This window comes from Microtus pennsylvanicus, chromosome 5, assembly GCF_037038515.1.
Source record: "Microtus pennsylvanicus isolate mMicPen1 chromosome 5, mMicPen1.hap1, whole genome shotgun sequence".
Taxonomy (NCBI): domain Eukaryota; kingdom Metazoa; phylum Chordata; class Mammalia; order Rodentia; family Cricetidae; genus Microtus; species Microtus pennsylvanicus.
The window spans coordinates 91409907-91430240 of NC_134583.1; the positions used below are offsets into that span (position 1 = coordinate 91409907).

The 20334-nt window shown below is 47.6% G+C and overlaps 1 protein-coding gene across 1 annotated transcript in view; it reads left to right on the forward strand.

The window, feature by feature from the left end:
* The window catches only part of Ahnak (AHNAK nucleoprotein), an 86957-nt gene extending 68366 nt beyond the window's left edge, over nt 1–18591 (forward strand). The window contains exon 6 of the mRNA XM_075973452.1: nt 18253–18591. Coding sequence (XP_075829567.1) covers nt 18253–18260 — 8 coding nt within the window. The 3' untranslated portion in view covers nt 18261–18591. The remainder of the gene's footprint in view (nt 1–18252) is intronic.
* The last annotated feature ends 1743 nt before the right edge of the window (nt 18592–20334 follow it).

Sequence of the window (20334 nt, forward strand, 5' to 3'; positions counted from 1 at the left end):
CTCTTACTTATTTTATCAGTTATTAATATTATTACTGTTTGATATTGGGTCTTACCATGTAGCTCAGGCTGGTCTCACACTCATGTCAATCCTCCTGCCTCAACCTCCTCAGTGCCAGGATTGTAAGCGTAAACCTCTGTGTTTGGCTTGTGCTTTGTTTCAGAAGGCAGGGACAAGAGGCCATTTTAGAAAGCATTTATTTAAAAGTTGAAATGTCCTCAGTGTAGAGGTTTTGCCCTCAGCTATTCTGCCTCATAAGTGACTCATCGACTCCCTGGAGGCTTCTGCACAGCCAGGGCTTTATCGAGCCAACTACAGACACATTAACTGTTGGACAATTGCTCCCATTTTGTCATGGCTTATAACTTGAAGGTGACTTTTTTAATATTTAAAATTAAAATACAACTACATCACATCCCCCCTTCCCTCCCCTCTCTCCTTACAATCCCTCCCATGTTCCCCTCATTTTTTCTCCCACTCAAATTTATGGCTTTTCTTTTTTTATGACGATAACTTTTGAAAAGAAAATACTCAGTTATGGAGAGCTCAAAATGCTTTTGAAGAATTCATTCTAAAACCCTCCAGTGTTGACTTTTTCTTTTGTTGAATATGAAGAGTAAAAATGTCTCATCATCTCTGGCTTAATTAAGTTTAGACTTTCTTTTTTAAAAATTACATTTATTAATTTATTTAGTCTGTGTGTCCGTGAGTACCACAGTGCATGTGCGGAGGTAGGGGACAGCCTGGAGGAGTCAATTTTCTCATCCACCACCTGGGTCCTGGAGGAGGCTCGACTGTAAGTGGCTTCACTGACTGAGCTGCCTTGCTGGTTCTCATTTTTAGGACTATCACGTTTTGGTGGTGCAGGGGATGGAACGGAACCCAGGGCCTCACACGTGCTAGGAATGTCCTCTAAAGCTAGAACTCCAGTCCCCCAGGTACTTTTTGGCTGGCCTTTGTCACCTTGGACACAGCAAACCTCAGCTCTGTCAGCAGTACCTGTGGCCATGACCACTGGACAGACTTTAAGGGGGCCAGGAAAGGAGTTCCTGTCTGTAGCTCTGGGAAGGATGTTTGACTGTTTCTCCATCTGTAAGATGTGGCTGTTAGGACTTGATGAATCCACACGTGCTTAAAAAAGAGATTTTATTTTGACTGGGAGTGGCGATACACTGCTTTAATCCCATCAGTCGCAGGTGGATCTCTATGAGTTCAAAGTCAGCCTGGTTTACATAGTGAGTTCTAGGCCAGCCACAGATATGTAGTGATACCCTGTCTCAAAAAATAAGTTTTATTTAAGTGTGTGTGTGTGTATGTGTGTGTGTGTGTGTGTGTGTGTGTGACAGAGAGGTGGGTAGGGGAGGGAGTTCAGTTCTCTTAGAGACCAGAAGAGGGTGTTGGATCTCCTCTGGAGTACAGGCAGTTGTGAACCATTTGACACGTGGGTGTTGGGAACTGAATTCAGGTCTTCTAGAAAAGCAGTACACACTCTTAATCGCTGACACACTCTTTTTCTTTCTTTCTTTCTTCTTTGGTTTTTCGAGACAGGGTTTCTCTGTAGCTTTGGAGCCTGTCCTGGCACTAGCTCTTGTAGACCAGGCTGGCCTCGAACTCACAGAGATCCGTCTGCCTCTGCCTCCCGAGTGCTGGGATTAAAGGCGTGCGCCACCACCGCCTGGCTTCTTTCTTTCTTTTTAAAAAAGACATTTATTTATTTATATGTGTATGTTTTGTTTGTGTGTAGGTGCAGGAGAGGGCAGTTGTGGGAATTAACTTTCTTCTACCAGGTAGGTTCCAAGGATGGAATTCAGATCACCAGGTTTGGTGGCACATGCCTGAGCCGTCTCACTGGCCTTCTTACATACTCTTGCTTTCTGACCAGCCTATATCTAACCTCCTCAATGACTAGTTCTGATTTCCTTTTCTGCTCTGTCAGTTTTACCTTTGCAGAAGGGCTTACTCACATGGTGGTCAGGAGGACTCGCCTTTTAGCTCTGTGGGCTACCTGGCCTACTTTTGGGTCCCAGATTTCAGTTTTCTCACATGATAAATGGGGGCCTAAGATAGTGTGTACTCTGAGAGACATTTTGGCTATGGCAGTTCTGGTGGCCAGCCTATGACTTGACCTTAGAGTATGTTTGCTTGCTGGTTTATCCCTGCTGACAGAGGACAAGAGGCAGAGATGTTCTCCAGAGGAGAGGAAAGGAATGGCTCTCACATCTCCCTCCTCTCGGGGGGACAGCCAGCTCGAGGCAGGCATCTGCTGCTCTTGTGGTGACTGTAGGCTCTGGGCAGAGGACAGGCAGCGGAAGCTGGACCCATTTCCAATGCTCCTGAGTCAGTTCTTTGCGGTCTGTTTTCATTTTTTCATCTGAAATGTTGTGAAATCCCAGCCTGCAGCCACACCCACGTACATTCTGAGTATATTTGTGGTACATTCCAACTCTGACTCTGAGGGCTGTGGAGAAGATCTCTCACCTGTCAGCACCCCTTCTCCTGGCCCTTGTGTGTGTGTGTGTGGGGATTTTGAGAGGTGCTGGGGTGGCTAATATGGATTGTCACCTCGACAGGACCTAGAATCTCTGACCTGGCCAGCCTCTGGGCACATCTGTGAGCAATGATCTCAGTTTAGCTGAAGCAGGAAGACCCACCCTGAAAGTGAGGAGCATCATTAGGTTAAGGTCCTAACCCCATACAAACTTTCATTTCTCGCTGTGACTGTGGATGCTAGGTGGCCAGCTGCATCAAACTCTTGCTGCCGTGACTCCTGACATGATGGACCATACCCGCAAACTTTTTCGAGCCAAGATAAACTTTTCTTTTCTTAAACTGTGGTTGCCACATATTTATCACAGCAGCAGAACAAGTAGCACGCATCAGCCATCTTGGCTTTTTTTCCCCCTGGATTGTCCAGGTTTTAGTACTGCAAGTCAAGTGATCCAGGGCAGGTGGTCTTCCTTCCTCGTCTACATCAAGGTATGTCCAGCTTCCTCAGACAGGCTACCGGTAAATAAAGGATCCAGCAGCCCCAGAATCACCCGTGGTACTTCATAAACGTACCCTAGCAAGTCTGATTGAGTAGAACCTGGGGAGAGTCGCGCAGAAGGTTTAGGTACTAGACCTTGAGAGACTCTCCTGCAAGGGGCTAGGGAGGGAAGAGAGCCAGCGCCTGCCTGATCTACAAATTAGACACAGAACATCGTGAGTACCAGTCAAGTTCCTCACTCCTCCCACACTCCAGAGTAACTGGGCGCTGACAAAGCTTGGCTTTGTCCGTTACAAAGGGTGACTCAGTGTTTTCTGGCGGGAGGCCCATAAGAGGGTGCGCCAATGGCAAGAAGTGTGTGTCCACTCCAGCTTCTACCAGACCACTGTGCTGCAGAACCAATGGCTGCTTCTCTTGCCCTGCAGTCCTTTTGGTGAGGGGGTCAGGAGGGCCCATTTCTGTTGTAGCCCTGACTCCTGGTACGCGGGGAGGCAGTGGCCACATTCTCACGCTTGGTAGGCAGCTGTCAGTTCTGCGCTTTTGTGAACAAAGCTTTTCCTAACTGGGTCAATGAACTACCTTCCTCAAGGACACTGAGGCAGAGAAGCTCCTGGATGACCAGAGAGTTGGCGGCAGAGCGTTCCATTCCTGCATCCATGTGGCAAAGAGGAGAGGTGCTCCCCAAAGAATGGATGCATTGATGGCTCCCTGAATCATGTGTTGCAGACCTCTCTCTCTCTCTCTCTCTCTCTCTCTCTCTCTCTCTCTCTCTCTCTCTTCTTTCCCTCCCTCTCAGGCTTTATTACATTGTACTCCTCGTTCCTGCTCTAGAACTAGCATATGGCAGTCCTATAGGCATGGCAGTGTGCTGCTGGACATGAGGTTGCTGGACTCTTGAGGGACATATCATCACTGAGGTTCCAGGAGAACAATTTGGGATGATCGGGCTAAGCCTCACCGCTGGCCAGGGAGTGTCTGTAAGGCTCATCCAACTATTCTGAGAGCTCAGGCAGAGTGTGAGTCCTACAGACTAGTAGTGTGAGTGTCCCAAACAGAGTAACATAGAGCCTGCTTCTCTGGACTGAGATACTGTCTGTGCCGTTTATCAGGTGAGCCTCAGTTTTCCCAAGTTTAAAATGAGGATGATAGTGTTCTCTAGGTTGGAAGACTCGATGAGGTAAGTGAAGGTAGCCTGGATTGTTATCAGTGATGGGAAGAAACAGGAGCCAGTGATGCAGATGGTGTTGGTGGGCTAGGGATGCCATAATGGAGTTCCACCACAGATTGGTGGGAACTTCGCAGAAATGTATTTTTTTTTCTTTTTTTTTTTTTGGTGATCATTTTTTTTAATTTATTTATTTATTAAAGATTTCTGTCTCTTCCCCGCCACCGCCTCCCATTTCCCTCCCCCTCCCCCAATTAAGTCTCCCCCCAGCCCGAAAAGCAATCAGGGTTCCCTGTCCTGTGGGAAGTCCAAGGAACCCCCACCTCCATCCAGGTCTAGTAAGTTGAGCATCCAAACTGCCTAGCAGAAATGTATTTTCATGCAGGCATGGAAACCGGAAGTTCAGCCTCCAAGTGTGAGCAGGTCTGGTTTCTCCTGAGGTCTCTCCCCTGCTTTCCTCTCTGCTTGGCATCCCTGGTCATCTCTTCTTCCTCCTCCCCTTCCCCTTTCTCCTCCTCCATCTTCTCCTTCTTCCCCTCCTTTCCTCCCTCCCTTCCTCCTCCTCTTTAATTTTTTTGAGACAGGGTTTTATGTAGCTTGCGCTGGCCTAAAACTTTCTGTGTAGCCAAGGCTTCCCTTGAACTCTTGATGCTCCTGACTCCATTCAAGTCCTGCACAACTATGGGTTGCTCCCTCTCCTGCTCCTGTTCCCTCTTTCTCTGTCCGTCTGTCTCTCTATGGTTCTTACTATGTAGTCCAGGTCCAATTCCCAAACTCACGGAGACCCTGCCATAGCCTCCCAACTGCAGGATGACAGGTACAAACCGCTGCTCCTCACTAATTGTCTGTTTCGAGACAGGCTCTTACTCTTTGGCCCTGGCTGGCCTGGAACTCACAGAGATCTGCTTGCCCTCACCCCCCATGCCATGAAATGTGGCAATTGCTGAGTTTTTGAGCATATTCTTGTTATTCTGAGGGGGTGGAAGCTGGAATTCTTTCAGGTTCTTTAGACAGGTCTTGCTCTGACTGGCCTCAAGCTATGGTCTTCTTGCCTCTACCTCCTGAGTGAGGCGATTGTGGGCTCACACACCTCTCCCAGTCCTTTTCAGACTCCTTGGTAGCTTCAGAATTAACTCAGAATTTCTCACCATAGACGTTAATCCTCTTGTTGATGTGACCCCAGAACACAGAGCACAGTGTTCAGACCTAGGATTTAAACTCCAGTCCTGGCTTCCCAGGCTCCTTGTCACCCACCTTTCTGGGGGAGCTGAAATACCTTGGAAAGCCAACTCAGTTACTAGGAACAGGCTTCCGGGAGGTCAGTGGTGCTGTCTGGGTTCAAGTGTCCTCTTTGCTGTTGTCTCTGAGTCTCCTGGGGTTTAAGCTTCTTTTTCTTGATCCCTGAGTTCTCAAGTACTTGATAATCATGACTAAATTTTTGTTTTTATTTGAATCATGGTCTTATATAGCTTTGGCTGGCCTGGTACTCAATATGTGGACTTGGCTGGCCTTGAACACCCTGCCTCAGCCTCTCCATTATGCCCAACTGTGGCTAATTTTTATTCTTGTTGTCATTACTGCTTACTCCACCTCAGCATTCCAAATGGTTCTGAATGTACTGTTTTCCCTTGGAATGAGGGTGAGCTAGAAGAAATTCCCCTGGCACCACCATGCTCAAATAGTCTTCAGGGAAGCTGATGACAAGTTGAACCAAAGTTGTAAGTCACCACACACACACATACACACACGCACACAGACACACACACACACAGACACACACACACACAATGATACTAATAAAAGGGGGGCAGTGAAGTGACATTGTGGGTGAAGATGGTTGTTGAGCAAGCTTGGTAATTGAGTTCAGTCCCTGGGGAGTAGAGAGAAAGGTGACAGCAGAGAGCTGGCTCCACACAATTGGCTTCTGACCACCCCCAATAATAAATAAAAAGAAACCACAAGCGTAGCACAAATCCCTCCACCTTCCTGTAGGTGCATCATAACAGAGCCCCTCTGCAGACAGAGCAATGGAACAAGCCAATTGTGCAGCATAGTGGGTGGGACTTCAGGGTCCAGGTTACCCAGTTCCAACCTCAGTTTCCCCCCCACGATGAAAACAGGGCAACGGCTATGAGCATCATAACACCATGTGACGGTGACATTCGAGACTGTAGAGGGAAAGTGCTCAACATGAAGGACGATTCAGACATTGTGAACTCTACTGTCCTCTTGGTACTGGTCTTGTGACACATCAAGCTTGTTTCATGGGAATATTTTGCTAATAATCTTCAGAGACTGCCTTTCCTTGAGATTAGCTTTGCTCTCCTTCTCTCTTTGGTTTTTTCCGAGACAGGGTTTCTCTGTAGCTTTAGAGCCTGTCCTGGAACTAGCTCTTGTAGATCAGGCTGGCCTCAAACTCACAGAGATCTGCCTGCCTCTGCCTCCCGAGTGCTGGGATTAAAGGTGTGTGCCACTACCGCCCGGCCTCTCCCTCCCTCCCTCCCTCCCTCCCTCCCTCCCTCCCTCCCTCCCTCCCTCCCTCCCTGCCTTCCTTTCTAGCTACAGGCTTTGATCTTTGAGAGAATCCTATTAAAAATAATTTCGATTAATGATTCTAAGCAATTGCCAGCAATCACCCCACCATGTAGCTGTCTGGGAAAGGCGTGGGACCACAGAGGATAAGTGTCTGGGAATGAGGAAGGTTCTAGAAGGGCAGTGGGCTGGAGCAAACCTCCTCTGACCCCACCTTGTCCTTGACTCATGCCATAAACACCTGATGCTCTTAGTTTCTTTTAAACTGAAGCCTTGTTCCAAGGATTGTCCTGAGGTTTCCTTAGAAAAGAGAGGAGACCCAGACCTTCCCTTGAATCTTGGAGGTGATACCACTTGCTCTCCACTAAGAGTGGTCCTGTGATGTTTGCTCTTCTTGGAATTTCTTCACCAGCCTTTACTGTAGTTGTGAGTGGGCATGAGAAGATCAGAGGTCAATGTCCAGTGTCTTCCTTGGTCGTCACAATGATTTTTGAGACAGAATCTGTTGGGAATATCATGTTAAGGTGTGTTACTTTTGTTTATGTTGTATTTGTTTAACTTCGCGAAGCTATGATTCTTTGCCTGTCTCGAACACCTGATGATCTAATAAAGATCTGAATGGCCAATAGCGAGGCAGGACAAAGGGTAGGGGAGACTGGCAGGCAGAGAGAATAGATCGAAGGAGAAAACTGAGATAGAAGGCGAAAACCGGCTCGGAGTAGTAGGCCGGGAAGAAGAGGACATCAGGGGCCAGCCACCCAGCTACACAGCAATCCATGGAGTAAGAGTAAGATTTAAAGAAGAGACTGGGAAAAGCCTAGAGACAAAGGGTAAATGAGATAATACAAGTTAAGATGAGCAGGTAAACAACAAGCCAGGCTAAGGCCAGATGTTTAGAAATAAGAATAAGATTCCTTGTGTGATTCATTTGGGATCTGGGTGGCGGGCCTCCCAGAAGTGTCCAAAGAGCATAGCAACATAAAAACATCGTACAACTACAGAGTCTCTCGCTGTCCTGGAGCTCATTGATTAGGATAGGCCGGCTGGTCAGGGAGTGCCTGGGAGTTGCCGTCTCTGCCCTTAATCTGAGTGCTGGGGTTATGAGCAATGTCTCCAGTTTATGTGGGCGTTGAGGTTTCCAACTCAGACCCTCATACTTGCACGGCATTCTCTTTATCTGCAGAGCTATCTTCCCAGCCCTTAGCCTGGGCAGCCGCTCTCTTTCTGTTGGAGAAGGTGAGGACACTCTAGGCAGGGAGGCAGCAGGAGCACGCAAGGGCACGTCCGGCAAGTGCTGAGAGGCATAGCATGACTGGAGTGTTTTGCAGCAGGTAGAGTCATAGTGGGATCTTCCTTTGGGGAGTAGGAGGCCACTGGTGGTTTTTACATGAGGAAGAGACATGAGTTTGCTTTTGTTTTGATCAACATCCTAACCATCATAACAGCAATTATAGTGATCAATAGAAACCACAATTTTTTGTGCTAGGCATTAGCTAAAATGCTTCAACGTGACTCATCTTATTTAATCCTACCTTAGAGGTACCTGGGGAGAGTTCACAGAGCCCATTCACCCAGCAGCAGGGCTGGGACAAGCCAGCTGTCCAAACAGGAAGCTAATACCAGTAACTGGTCCTCAGTCTCCCTAAACCTTGGTGCCTTCATCTCTGATAGTAACTTCATAGGGTTTTCCTAGGAATACCTGTAAAACACTTGGCATAGCGCCTGGAAGACTGTGACAACTCAGTAGGGGTTAGTCACTGTGACTCTTATGGCTATTTCCCGTTTTAGAGTCTCCTGCTACGCCAGGTGCTGGGTGGTACCAGTGAAATCACATGGTTGAAACCAGTAAACTGGGCTCATAAAGTCACCCCTGTCAGTGTAGGGAGAAGTAGAGGGTGTGCCTTCTGCATCTGCTTGTGCTCTCTCTGGTTGCCTTGGTTACCAGTCTGGACACCTGGTTCTCTCCGCAGCTGGTGCTTCTTCAGCTCAGGTCTGGGAAATCTGTGTTGTTTTCAGTGGTTTCTCTGGGATTACCCCCTTTCCCCCTCCCTGTGTTTTTGCTGCAGTTGAGTGGGGACACAGGGATGTATTGATCCCACAAGTGGAGCTGAGGCAGGGACTGATACAAGTTCTTCAGGGAGGACACGTGAGCATTGGGAGGGTTACAGATAGGAGTGCAGATGGGACAGCTTTAAGGAATATTTTGGATTTAGAGTTGATAGGCTGTGACAATTGAATACCAGAAGTGGTATCTCTAGCCTGAAGCTCAGATGCGTCCCTTTGTTTTCCTTTCTGCCTTTGTTCAAAAGAACGTATCTGTCTCCATGATGTCAAATCCCCCTTCTAGGACAGTCATTTCTAGTTAATCAGCTTTTATGGTTTTAAATTAAAAAAATTTTAAATTGTATTTATTTTTGGCTTATATGTATGGGCATTTTGCCTAAATTTTTTTTGTTGTTTGGAAACAAAATCTTACCCTGTAGCTCAGGTAGGCCTGGAACTCACAGTAATCCTTCTGCCTCAGTTTCCTGAGTGCTGGAATTACGGGTGTGGGCCGCTACTCTTTTCTCAGGCAAGTTTGGCATTTCCACAATAGAAGTCCAAACAGAAATCCAGAATTACCCCCTTCTACTCTCTGGAACCTGCTTCTCCTGTGAGTGGCCGCTCTGCCCAGGCTTCAGTCTACTAAACAAGACAAGAGAGTGCTGCTCCACTGGGCCCCTCCCACCTGCTGCTGCCCAGCACTGGCAAGTCTTCTCAGGAGGGGCTTCTGTGAAGCCGCCACTCCTCACACTTTCTTCATCCCTCAGCCACAGGGGTCTCAGGGCTACAAACCTGCCCTTGGCCTTGACTTCCAACTGCTCTCGGCATGACTGCTAGTGTTCTGTGACTTCTCATCAGATCTCGGCTTCCTCTGATAACCCTATGTCACTCATGTCTTTGTCTTGACAACCTTGCGGTCCCCACAATGTAGCTAGTCTTTCCTCCCACGTTCCACTCCTCTTCCCATTGTTGGGATTCCCTTCCTTGACTTTGTATGACTCACTCCTTTCCAGCCTTTAAACCTCAGTTAAATCTTCCTTGTTAGATCACTGCCTACCACCCAAGCAGGTTCCACACCCCCATTTATACAGTTTTAACCAATCATTTCATTCAGAACACACCCTGATCACAGTGTCGTCTCATGTATCCCAGACTGGCCTGGACGTACATGGTGCATAGTTGGGGATGATCTTGAACTTTTGATCTTTCTGCCTCCAACTTTTGTGCTGGTATTACGGATGCAGACCATCATGATTGATCGGTGTGTTGCTAGTAATAGAACCCAGAACTTTGTACATGCCAGACAGGCATTCCTCCAATGGAGCTATAACTCTAGTCCCGGAAGATTATTATTTATTGTGTTCTTCACTGTGTCTCTGCATTGCAGTGTGAACTCTAGAACGGTAGTCTGGCAGCTTAGAACAAACATGTCTTTCAAGTCCTTTTTACTGGTGGGATGCTGGTGGTGATGAGTTATTCCCAGACCTTGCTAATCCCTGCTTCATCCCACTGGTAAGAAAGGCTACATACCCAAGCTTCAAGCAGGGACTGTGTCTATCCCACTGAAATAAAAAAAAAATGTACTCGTCTTTTGCAACCCAAAAAGATTCTACTACCCAAAGAGAAGGGGGTGGTTTGGGGGTACGCAATGGCACTGTTGTCTGCGCACACACTTTCCCCGGGTTGATGGATATAGGGGGACCAGGTGGGGCAGATGCTGAGGAGCAGCCTCAGAATTCTTAAGAGGGCAGCTCTCATAGAGTTGCTGGGCTTTCCTACCGATGTAAGGGCTTAGGACCTACAGGACACTCAGGTGGTGAAGGTACGCTATCAGGAAATTGGCTGTTCAGGGTAAGAGGGAGGTGGGACAGGGACCACGGTGGGGCAGTGCAGGAGGCAGATGTAGGAGGTATTCTCCATTTGCAGTTGATTTGTTCAGGATAAGAGGGAGGTGGGACAGTGACCACGGTGGGGCAGTGCAGGAGGCAGATGTAGGAGGTCTTCTCCGTTTGCAGTTGATTTGGAGAAAGGAGTCAGCGGGAGAGAGAGGGGGAAAGGGTTAAAGGTTTATGTTGTGTGTGTGCATGCACATGTGTTTGTATGTGCACATGCACATGTATGTGCAGGTACAAGTGCATGTGTGTGTGCATGTGGAGATTTAGGTCAATCTTGGGTGTTGTTCCTCAGGAGCTGTCCACCTTGTATGTTTTGAGACAGGGTCTCTCCCTGGCCTGGGGGTCATAGACTAAGTTAGGCTCCATGGTTGGTGAGCCCCAGGATCTGCATATCTCTGCCTTGCAGTGCTGGGATTGCGTGGGTTCTGGGCACTGAATTCTGGTCCTCACATTTGCATGGCAAGCACCTCACCTCTACTGAGCTGGCTCCTCAGTTTGAGGGTCAAAATTTTGAATCAAGATGGGATAGTTGATCTTTGTGCTTTGAAAGAGACACAGGGATGCAGCCAGTGCAGTGGTCGTGACTGTCACTTGGATGAGCGGGGACATTTTTCTAAGAAAGGGCAGAGGCTTTTTACAACAGCAAGACAGGACAGGTGAAACATGAAGAGGTCCAGCTGGGCTTGAGATTTGTTTTCCTGTGGTGTGAAAATGGGCTGACTTGCTTTCAGATTGTATTCCTATCCTTAACTTTTACTTTATGTCTAACATTCTGACATAATAGATACTTCAAACGTATCCTCCCTGGCTGGACAGTGGTGGTGCACACCTTTAATCCCAGCACTCAAGAGGCAGAGACAGGTGAATCTCTGTGAGTTCAAGGCCAACCTGGCTTACATACTAAATTCCAGGTCAACCAGAGTGGTTACACAGAGAAACCCTGTCCAAAAAACAAAAACAAAAAAAAAACAAAAAAAAACCAAACCAAAACAAAAAAAAACAACCAAAACCAAACATCTCTGTGTATCTTAGTTAAGGTTTCTATTGCTATGAAGAGATGCCATGACCAAGGCAACTCTTATGAAGGAAAACAGTTAATTGAGGTGGCTTGCTTACAGTTTCAGAAGTTTAGCCCACTATCATCATCGTGGGGAGGATGGCAGCGTGCAGCAGACATGGTGCTGGCTACAACTTGAGCAAAAGGCAACAGGAAGTGGACTGACACACTGAATGAAGCTTGAGCAAAGGATACTTCAAAGCCCGCCTCCACAGTGACACACTTCCTCCTACAAGACTGAATCCACACCAACAAAGTCACACTTCCTAATAATGCCACTCCCTATGAGCTTATGGGAGCCACTTACATTCGAACTACCACAGTGCGGCCATACACTGGGAAGTCCAAGCGTAGATCCATCCTTGCATTTTCTTGTTCTGATGGATGGAGTTGCCATGTGGAAAGCCATGGGTGTGGCTATCATGAGATGAAATCCAGAGAGTCCAGGTCACTGAAACGGCATAAAACTTCTAAGTCCTGAAGAGTCGGGTGGGCAGATGGCTTTGGAGGGGGGACACCCTTGAATTGTCCAGACAGACTTGAGGTCCAAAGCCAGGTCTAACGCTTGTAAGCTGGGTTTCACTGACACCCTCCAAGCCTGGAACTTCATCTGTAGAGGTCTGGGTCATGGCGGCTCTTCTCCTTCCTTTCCTACTACAGTCGTGAAGTATGCTGGCTAGTCACAGGGCATTCCCACCTCCCTGAGAGCCTGACAATTCAGAGTGCCCCAGGGTAAGACAGAACTTTTTGTCACCATTACTGCTGGTTCTTTCCTCTTGGCATCTGTCCTCCAGTGTTTCGGGGATTGATGGCACGAGGCCAGCTAGTAGGACTGGGAGCCAAATCTTTCTCCTCTGTTTATTCACATGGTTTCTATGGATGTGGCAAAAAAGCAAACAGAAGTTTGACTAGATATATGCACTTGATATCCTGCAACATTTAAAACTAGTGTCTACTTACGTAGGAGGCTAAAGACATAACATTATGTTAAAATGAATAATGGCTCCAGCAGGGAAAAAAATGTGTTTAAAAAAAAAAAGTTCTCAGCAGGAAGGAACGTGTAAATGCCTCACTGCTCTGAGAAGTGCTAGCTCTGTGTGTTCCCCGTGGTTCCGCTGTGCTGTCTAGGTGTGAGTCCAGACATTTTCTCCTAGGCCACCCTCTTCATCTGGAACACGGGGGAAGGCTCTGTGGATGTATGTGGTGCTACTGGGACAGCTTGATGTTGTGCACAAATGACGAGTACTTGGGTTCCAACAAACTGTGCCAGTCAAGTTGTGGCTGACTCCGGCTTGGTCCACGTGGACTCTGCTTTGTCATCTCCGACATGGGAGGTCATTTGTTGTTTTTATTATTTTAATAGAATATCTTTTCATTTATTCTTGAATAATTTCCTACCTGTAACCAAGGTATCTTGTTTGTATTCATTCCAACTCCCCCCCCCAATCTCCCCACGCACCAGGGCACATCCCCCTCCCCACTTCAAGTCCTCTCTCTTTTCTGTCAGTCAGGGCTACTGGGTGCAGTGCTGCCTGATCGTGTTGGCTTGACCCTGTGCAGCTCTCGTACAGGTAGCCACAGCTGCAGGGAGTTCGTGAGAGCAACAGCCCTGCCTCATCCAGAAGACCGTGTTTTAAAACCCTCCTCCCCATCTTCTGGGTCAGATATTCTTTTGTCCCCTTTTCCAATAGGTTCCCTGAGTCTTGTGGGGAGCAGTCAGCAGAGACAGCTCATTTAGAGCTGAGCAGTCAATACTGCACTTTTTCTCAGCACTTTGACCAGTTCTGAGCCTCTTCCTTGGCTGCTGTGCACTGCAGAGAGAAGCTTCTCTGGGCAGGGTGAGGACAGTGTTAATCTACAGGTGTAAACTAAGTCAGTTAGAAGGCAGTTTGATAGCGTGTCTGTGGTTAGCAAGGCAGCAGTTGTAGGTTTCCCCTAGGACCTATCTCTAGGTTTACAGTAATGGGCATGATGACATGGGACCCTAAACTGAAATGTTTAGGAATGTGCCTGTACCCTTGTTCTCGTACCATCACATGGGTCCAGATGGAGACAGTCAATCACCAAACATGGAGTAACTGGAACTTTATATTTAAGGGAGAAGAAGTCCTGATGTGTTTCTTCCCTCAAGGAATTCAGCTGGAGGAGAGAGAGAGAGAGAGAGAGAGAGAGAGAGAGAGAGAGAGAGAGAGAGAGGCAGGCTGTGGAGATAAATGGAGATCACTCTAAGTGACTGGGGCCAGCACTTCTTGCTGTGCAGACGTCCTGGAAGGCAAGAAGTGCTGGGTGGGGCATGCTGACAGCTAGCCATGCTCAGCCTCCTGGCAGCCAAAGCAGGGAGAAAGGAGAATCTGGTATTCATTGTGTGGTTGTTTCTAATTTCCTTCTGCTTTCAAGATCCTCTTCTGAGGGAGAACAATGGCCCCAACAGCTAGGCTTGGCTTTCCTGGCACCTGCCCAGGCAAGGGGAGGGGCCCGGCACCCGAAAGCACACAATGAGAGCTGCAGCAGATGGCTTCTGACATCCTTTGAGGGTCACTGGGGCCAGCGAAGTGGGGGATAGCTGAAGAAACAAGCCTCCACCCCATTTTCATGTATAAATGTTATTTTAATTTTTCCCTAAACCACCAGGGTTCTGATGATGACTCAGGTGCCTGGAGGAGGCCACAGAGTCACAGGACTCCCTGCAGGACTTAGACCAGGAGCTAAGGGGCCATTGCATGCTACCATGGCCCGGAAGTAGGTGCTAGTGGATACCGAGACCATCTACCTTGTGGGTTCAGCTCAAGCACCAGAGCACGGGAGAGTCCTATTTTCAGTCTTTAGAGTCAACTGAGGGCAGAAGGCCCAGGGTTGTGCAGAAGGAATGGGGTGGGGTTTCCTCTTTCCTTGCTGTCTTCACACTTGGCCTTTTATTGGTAGTTTTTAGAACATTTATCAGCCTTTCTGGGACCACTTTTCATCACCAGATAATAGAATGGTTGCAGTCGTGATGGGTCCAGGGCGTAAAGAGACGAGAGGAGCCAGAGGGTGAGTGTGGCCTGCAGTGTGCAGGGGTCTGTCAGGAAAGATGGCCTCAGGGTGGTAATCGGAAGGCATCTGACTCAGCCTGTAGAGTGACACGGCACAGTCATCTTTAAGTGATGACATTCAGAGGAGAGAGCTGGACAGATTGCTCAGTGGTTAAGAATGCTTGCTGATCTTCCAGAGGACCCAGGGTTCAGGTCTCAGCACCCATATCAGATGGGTCATAACTGCTTTTAACTCCAGCTCCAGGGGATCCAACACACTCTTCTGGTCTCTCTCTCTCTCTCTCTCTCTCTCTCTCTCTCTCTCTCTCTCTCTCTCTCTCTCACACACACACACACACACACACACTCAATAAAAGTTTTAAAGATGTAGCAATAGTTAGGTGAGTGGGTGGCTTATGTTTGTAATCCTAGCACATGAGAGGCTGAGGCAGAAGGATCACTCATGACTTTAGTGTCAGCTAGGGTTACATAGTGAATTCCGAGGGTATCCTAGCTACAGAGTGAGAGTATGTCTCAAAAATAAAATTAAATTAAAAAGTGTGGGAAGGCGAGCAGGATTTTCACATTATTGTCACTGGAGTGGGACGTGTTTACCGTTTCTTCTATTATTTGTTTCATGGTCTTTTTCTGGCGTTTACATTGAAATTTTATTTATTTATTGTTTTGCATTTGTTTGTTTAGTGTGTGTATAGATGTGTGAGTGTTCATGTATCACAGTGGTCATGGGGAGGTTGGAGGAGAACTCTTGGGTCTCTACATGTATGCTGGTTCTGAAGGTTAAAGATAGGTTGTCCAACTTGGTAGCAAGTGGCCTTACCTGCCGGGCCGTCTTGCCATCCCCCACTATCTATCTGGGTTTTGAGATAAGATGTAGGTACAGGTCCCAGGCTGGCATTGAACTTGTGGTCCCCTTCTTTGGTCTCCCAACTGCTGTGATTACAGGTGTGCACCGCCATGCCCAGCTTTCCTGATTTTTTTAAAAAAAACCTTTAGTTTAATCAAAAATGTTTCCAGCTGTGCTATCACTCAGTTGGTAGAGTGCTTGCCTGGAAAGGGCCAGCGCAGACATTGTCCCCAGACTCCTTCCCATGCTCTGCAGATCTCTTGTTCTTTATTGTCGTCAGTGGGGACAGGTGTGGTCAGTTGGTCATGATTACAGGACTGCACTGAGATGTGACCAAAGAATGAGTCATCACGAGATATTCTGGACGTGATCGGCGGTCATTTTTGTTCACTAGACGCTTCGGCACTGGATCCCAGGCATGGACGTCAGCACTCCTGTGCTGGGGGCTTGTCATATCTTGCTCACTCTGGTTTCCTAAGTGGGAGAAAGTTTTGGAGGGAGAAAGAACCTGGGGAAGTAACTCCTGTGTTCCAGTGGGACTGGAAATCCTGCTGCAAGGCCTGGAATTTTGACTTCCTGTTTGGCCTGGCACTTGTTCCCCTACATTTTTGGCCCTGACACATCCTCTTCCTCCCCCTCTCAGGATGTTTCCTCATCTGCAAAATGAGGGGGTTGTATTAGATCATATCTCAGGCCCCTTTAAGTTTGAAAAAGTGATGATTCTGCCTCCCAGCCACCCCCTCACTCTTCCCCCAGGCCTTTTGATTGACAGTGGGAAGATGAGGAAGAATGTGTGTTCTAAAGCTCCAGCTCCAACACAGAATGGTCTAGTCCTACAGATCAGTGGTGCCAGGATTGAGGAAACCCTGTTTAGGGAAGGAGAGACAGAAGGGAAAGGTTTGAAAGGCAAGTGTGTAAATGCTCTACAGAGAAGAGACAAATGACAACGGAAAAAAGAAAGAAAGAGGAAGAAGACAGATGCATGGCCAAGGTTTACAAAGAGAGAACAGAAGTTGCTGGAATGGGATGGATGTATTGGCAATATGCTCACAGTTTGGGTGAATAGATTTTAAGCCGCTGGCCTCAGAACAAAACAATACAGAGGTGCTACAGTTTGCATGTTTAATGCGCCCTGAAAAGAGGCTCATTGGATAAAGGTTTGGTCTCCAGGGTGCAATTGGAAGGGGGCGAAACCTGGTACGAGAGACTTAGGTCATTAGGGGTGTGCCCTTAAGGGGGATTGTTTAGGTGGAAGCTCCACCCAGCCCCACTTCTCCCATTCCAGACCTCGCCCCTGAGAAAGCCTGCCAAGGGTCAGCTCCACCTCTGAGATGCTCAAGACCGTACCTACAGGGTATTTAAGACCTGATAGCTACACCTTCCATGTGGTTTCTCCTTCCTCCTTGGAGACCACCCAGGAGTTGCTTTGCTCATTAAACCTGGACTTCTTAATTTGGCATGATCTGATTTATTTCATCGGCAGAGAAACCCAATATTAGGGTACGGAAAACCTTTCAGGGATTGTGGGACCTTAGTCACTACCCCTTTCACTCTGCTTCCTGGCCACAAGGTGAGCTGTTCGCTTCAGTCTCCTGTAGCTGTACCTGGCCTCGCAGTTAGAAAGACATTATTCTGGTTAGTTTGTTACAGCCACAGAAAGCTGATCACACAAGGAGACTGATGGCATCCCCCTTCCTGATTCACTATAAAGAGTCAGACCCTGGGAAGGACCCTTCCTCTGGAAGTCAGCAGGGGTGGCTGTTGATGCCACGTGACTACTGAGGCTAATGGACTGGGTGGTCCCGGGACTCAGGCAATCGCTTCCCTTTGAGCTCTATCACAACGGAAGTCACAGTTTCTCTTGCTTTTTACCAAAGTAACAATTTAGTTGTTATTTCTAGACTCATGTAAAGGAAGACAAAAAGAAATAAGAATTGTATCATGTACCTGTAACCCCAGCTACTCAGGAGGCCTGAGAGACAGGATTGAAATTGGAGGCTAGCCTAGGCAAGCTAGTGAGACCCTGTCTGAAAAGGGGTGATGAGATAGCTCAATGGTAGAGTGCTTTAGTAGCAGGGACAATGGCCTGGGGTCCATCCTCAGTGCCCAGTGGGTATGGGTGCCTGTAGAGGCCAGAAGGTGTTGGAGTTCCCTGAAATAGAGTTACAGGCAGTTGTGAATGGCCTGACTTGGATGCTAGAAGCCCCGTTCAGATCCTCTGGAGGAACAACAAGCAGGCTTAGGCTCTGAGCCATCTCTTCAGCCCTGAAAGTGATTTCTTAATGGCTAAGGCTAGAGGTGGCTGCTCTTTTCCTGGCTCCTCACCTTTGTCTGTTATTTGGATGTTCTCTAGAACACATTGTCCTCTTCTGATCTTGGGCTCGGACAAGGCACCCAAAGAATACATACCGGCCTTTTTACAGCTTCCGTTAAGTCTTTGCTGCATGGAAACCACACAAGGAGGCACAGCCAGGCCCAAACACAACCAACAATAGGAGTTTCCAAAGCTTTCTACTAGGCACAAATTTGTTTTCGAGGTTCTGCTGGGGCAGGAGGGGGGGCAGTCTTTTCCAGCCTGTGCAGAATGAACGGGACTTCTAGGGTGGGAGGGGGGGTCTTTTCCAGCCTGTGCAGAATGAACAGGATGGAGAGATGCAAATAGTGTTTGAAATAAAAAAATCCCTCTGTTGTTTTACAGGACTGTAGCGGTGACCAGGAAGAAAACTGCCCCCGCTGGAGGTTGTTTTTGTGACTGTTCTTTGGAGCATTGTTCTAAAAATGGGAAATTACATCTTGCCATGCCAAAGGCAACAACACCTGCAGTTAAAGGGACACCTTCCCTGAGGTAGCTTTTCAGAGCATGCGCAATCGTAGCTATGGCCACTTCCGAAGGGAGGCTGTGGCAGAAGATCAACGCGTGCTTTCTTTTCTCGCAAGCGGTGGGTGTGCGCTTATCTTTGCCACTAGGGTGGGCTTCGGCAGCTATTGGTACAGGTGACTATCTATTATCCACCCAATAAACATTTGTCAAGCATCATCCGTTCTGTGACCATCTTGATGGGTTTTGCTTATTTGTTTACATTTTGAGCCATTCTTGAAATGTGACCCAAGTTGGCTTCAAATTCGTAATCCTTCTGCCTCAATCCTTCCCTGGCTTGTTCGAATTCCAGGGAGGGTTGACCCTTGGCAGGCATCTTCTTGTCACATCTTGTCACATTTTTCCTCAGTTTTCAGAGTCAGCACATGACAGCCTGCCCACATGACTGAGGAACCAGGCAGAATCTCCACACATCCCCCTCTCTTCTCTCCCTCATCCCGTTCTTTCCCTTGGTTAATCTGAAGAAGTAGAAACAGAACTTTAGTGTATCAATCATTACGTTGTTCTCAATCCAGGACTTTCCAAAGTGTTCCATCACTGTGGGATAGTCTGAAAGTCTTCTCTGGTGGCAGACATCCGTCCACAAACTACAAAATAATCAGGCTTTCAAATTTATCTGCCATGAAATGATATGTTTCAGAATGACTTGTAGTTTAGGAAGAATCTGGCTTTGTGATCTGATTTCATCTTCATTAGGAACAAGGATGTGGGACCAGGGCTTGTTGCCTTTCAAGCTCTTTGGAATTTTGCATAGAACCACTGCCTATGTTGTGTATGAATTCTAAGTATAATGTTTTGTGTGTTGGGTCATCTTTGGAAGGGTCCAGTATTCTTTCTGAGACCAGCTGGTTCTTGATACGGTCCTGTCTAGAAACAGAGAGAGGGAATAAAAAGAGTCTTGGGCCCTGTAATGGAACTGGCTATCACAGTTTTCACGTGGGTAGCAGCTTTTCCATTAGACCAGTGGTTCTCAACCCGTGGGTCTCGACCTCTTTGGGGGGGTCACATATCAGATATCCTGTATATCAGTTATTTACATTATGATTCATAACAGTGGCAAAATTACAGGGATGAAGTAGCAACAAAATTATTTTATGTCTGGGGGGTCACCACACCTGAGGAACTGTGTTAAAGGGTCTCAGCCTTAGGAAGGTTGAGAAGCACTGCACTAGAGACTCACAAACCTTGTGATACAGGCTCATGTGTGAAGGCTTTGCTTTCCTTTTGTGTTCCTTGTATTTTTTTAAAATTTCAAAACAGAGTCTCATATTTCTCAGGCTGGTGTTTACTACGCAAACTGGCCAGGGAAGCAAAGCTTGGCCTTCTGATCCTCCTGCCTCCACCTTGCAAGTGCTGGAACCACAGGGTGTACCTGGGCTTTGTGCCTGCTGGGAGAGTCCTTTACCCCAGCTGCATCCGGGTCCCAGAAGTGCTGAGATGGGAAGGAATCGTAAATTGGTCAGAATTAGCAAATCAAAATTTAGGATGCCTGGTGGAATGAAAATTTCGGGTGAGCCGTGAGTCACAGGCGTGTCTTGAATGTTGTGTGGGCTGTGAAGGATGAAAATTGGTTCACCTGAGAATGCTGGGAAAGCCAGATTGTTGGGAGCTTTTTATGCAAAGGGATGAGGTGTGAATGGCATGGATTTTGTTTCTGACTTCAGATATTAATATACAAGTTTCATTGCCCAGCCAAATTGGGGGTGAGGGAGGGGGACAAACCAAAGGCATGGCGGGCAACAGGATCTAAGGCAGAGCAGGAAGCAGGGCTGTTCCTGAGTCCATGCTTCCTCCCACAGGAGACCGGGCAGGGAAGGATTCCAAGGATCCTCTGAATACATCTCTCAGCATCAGGACCACAGACCTGTCGCCACACCTGGCTGGCTTATTTTGATTTTTTTT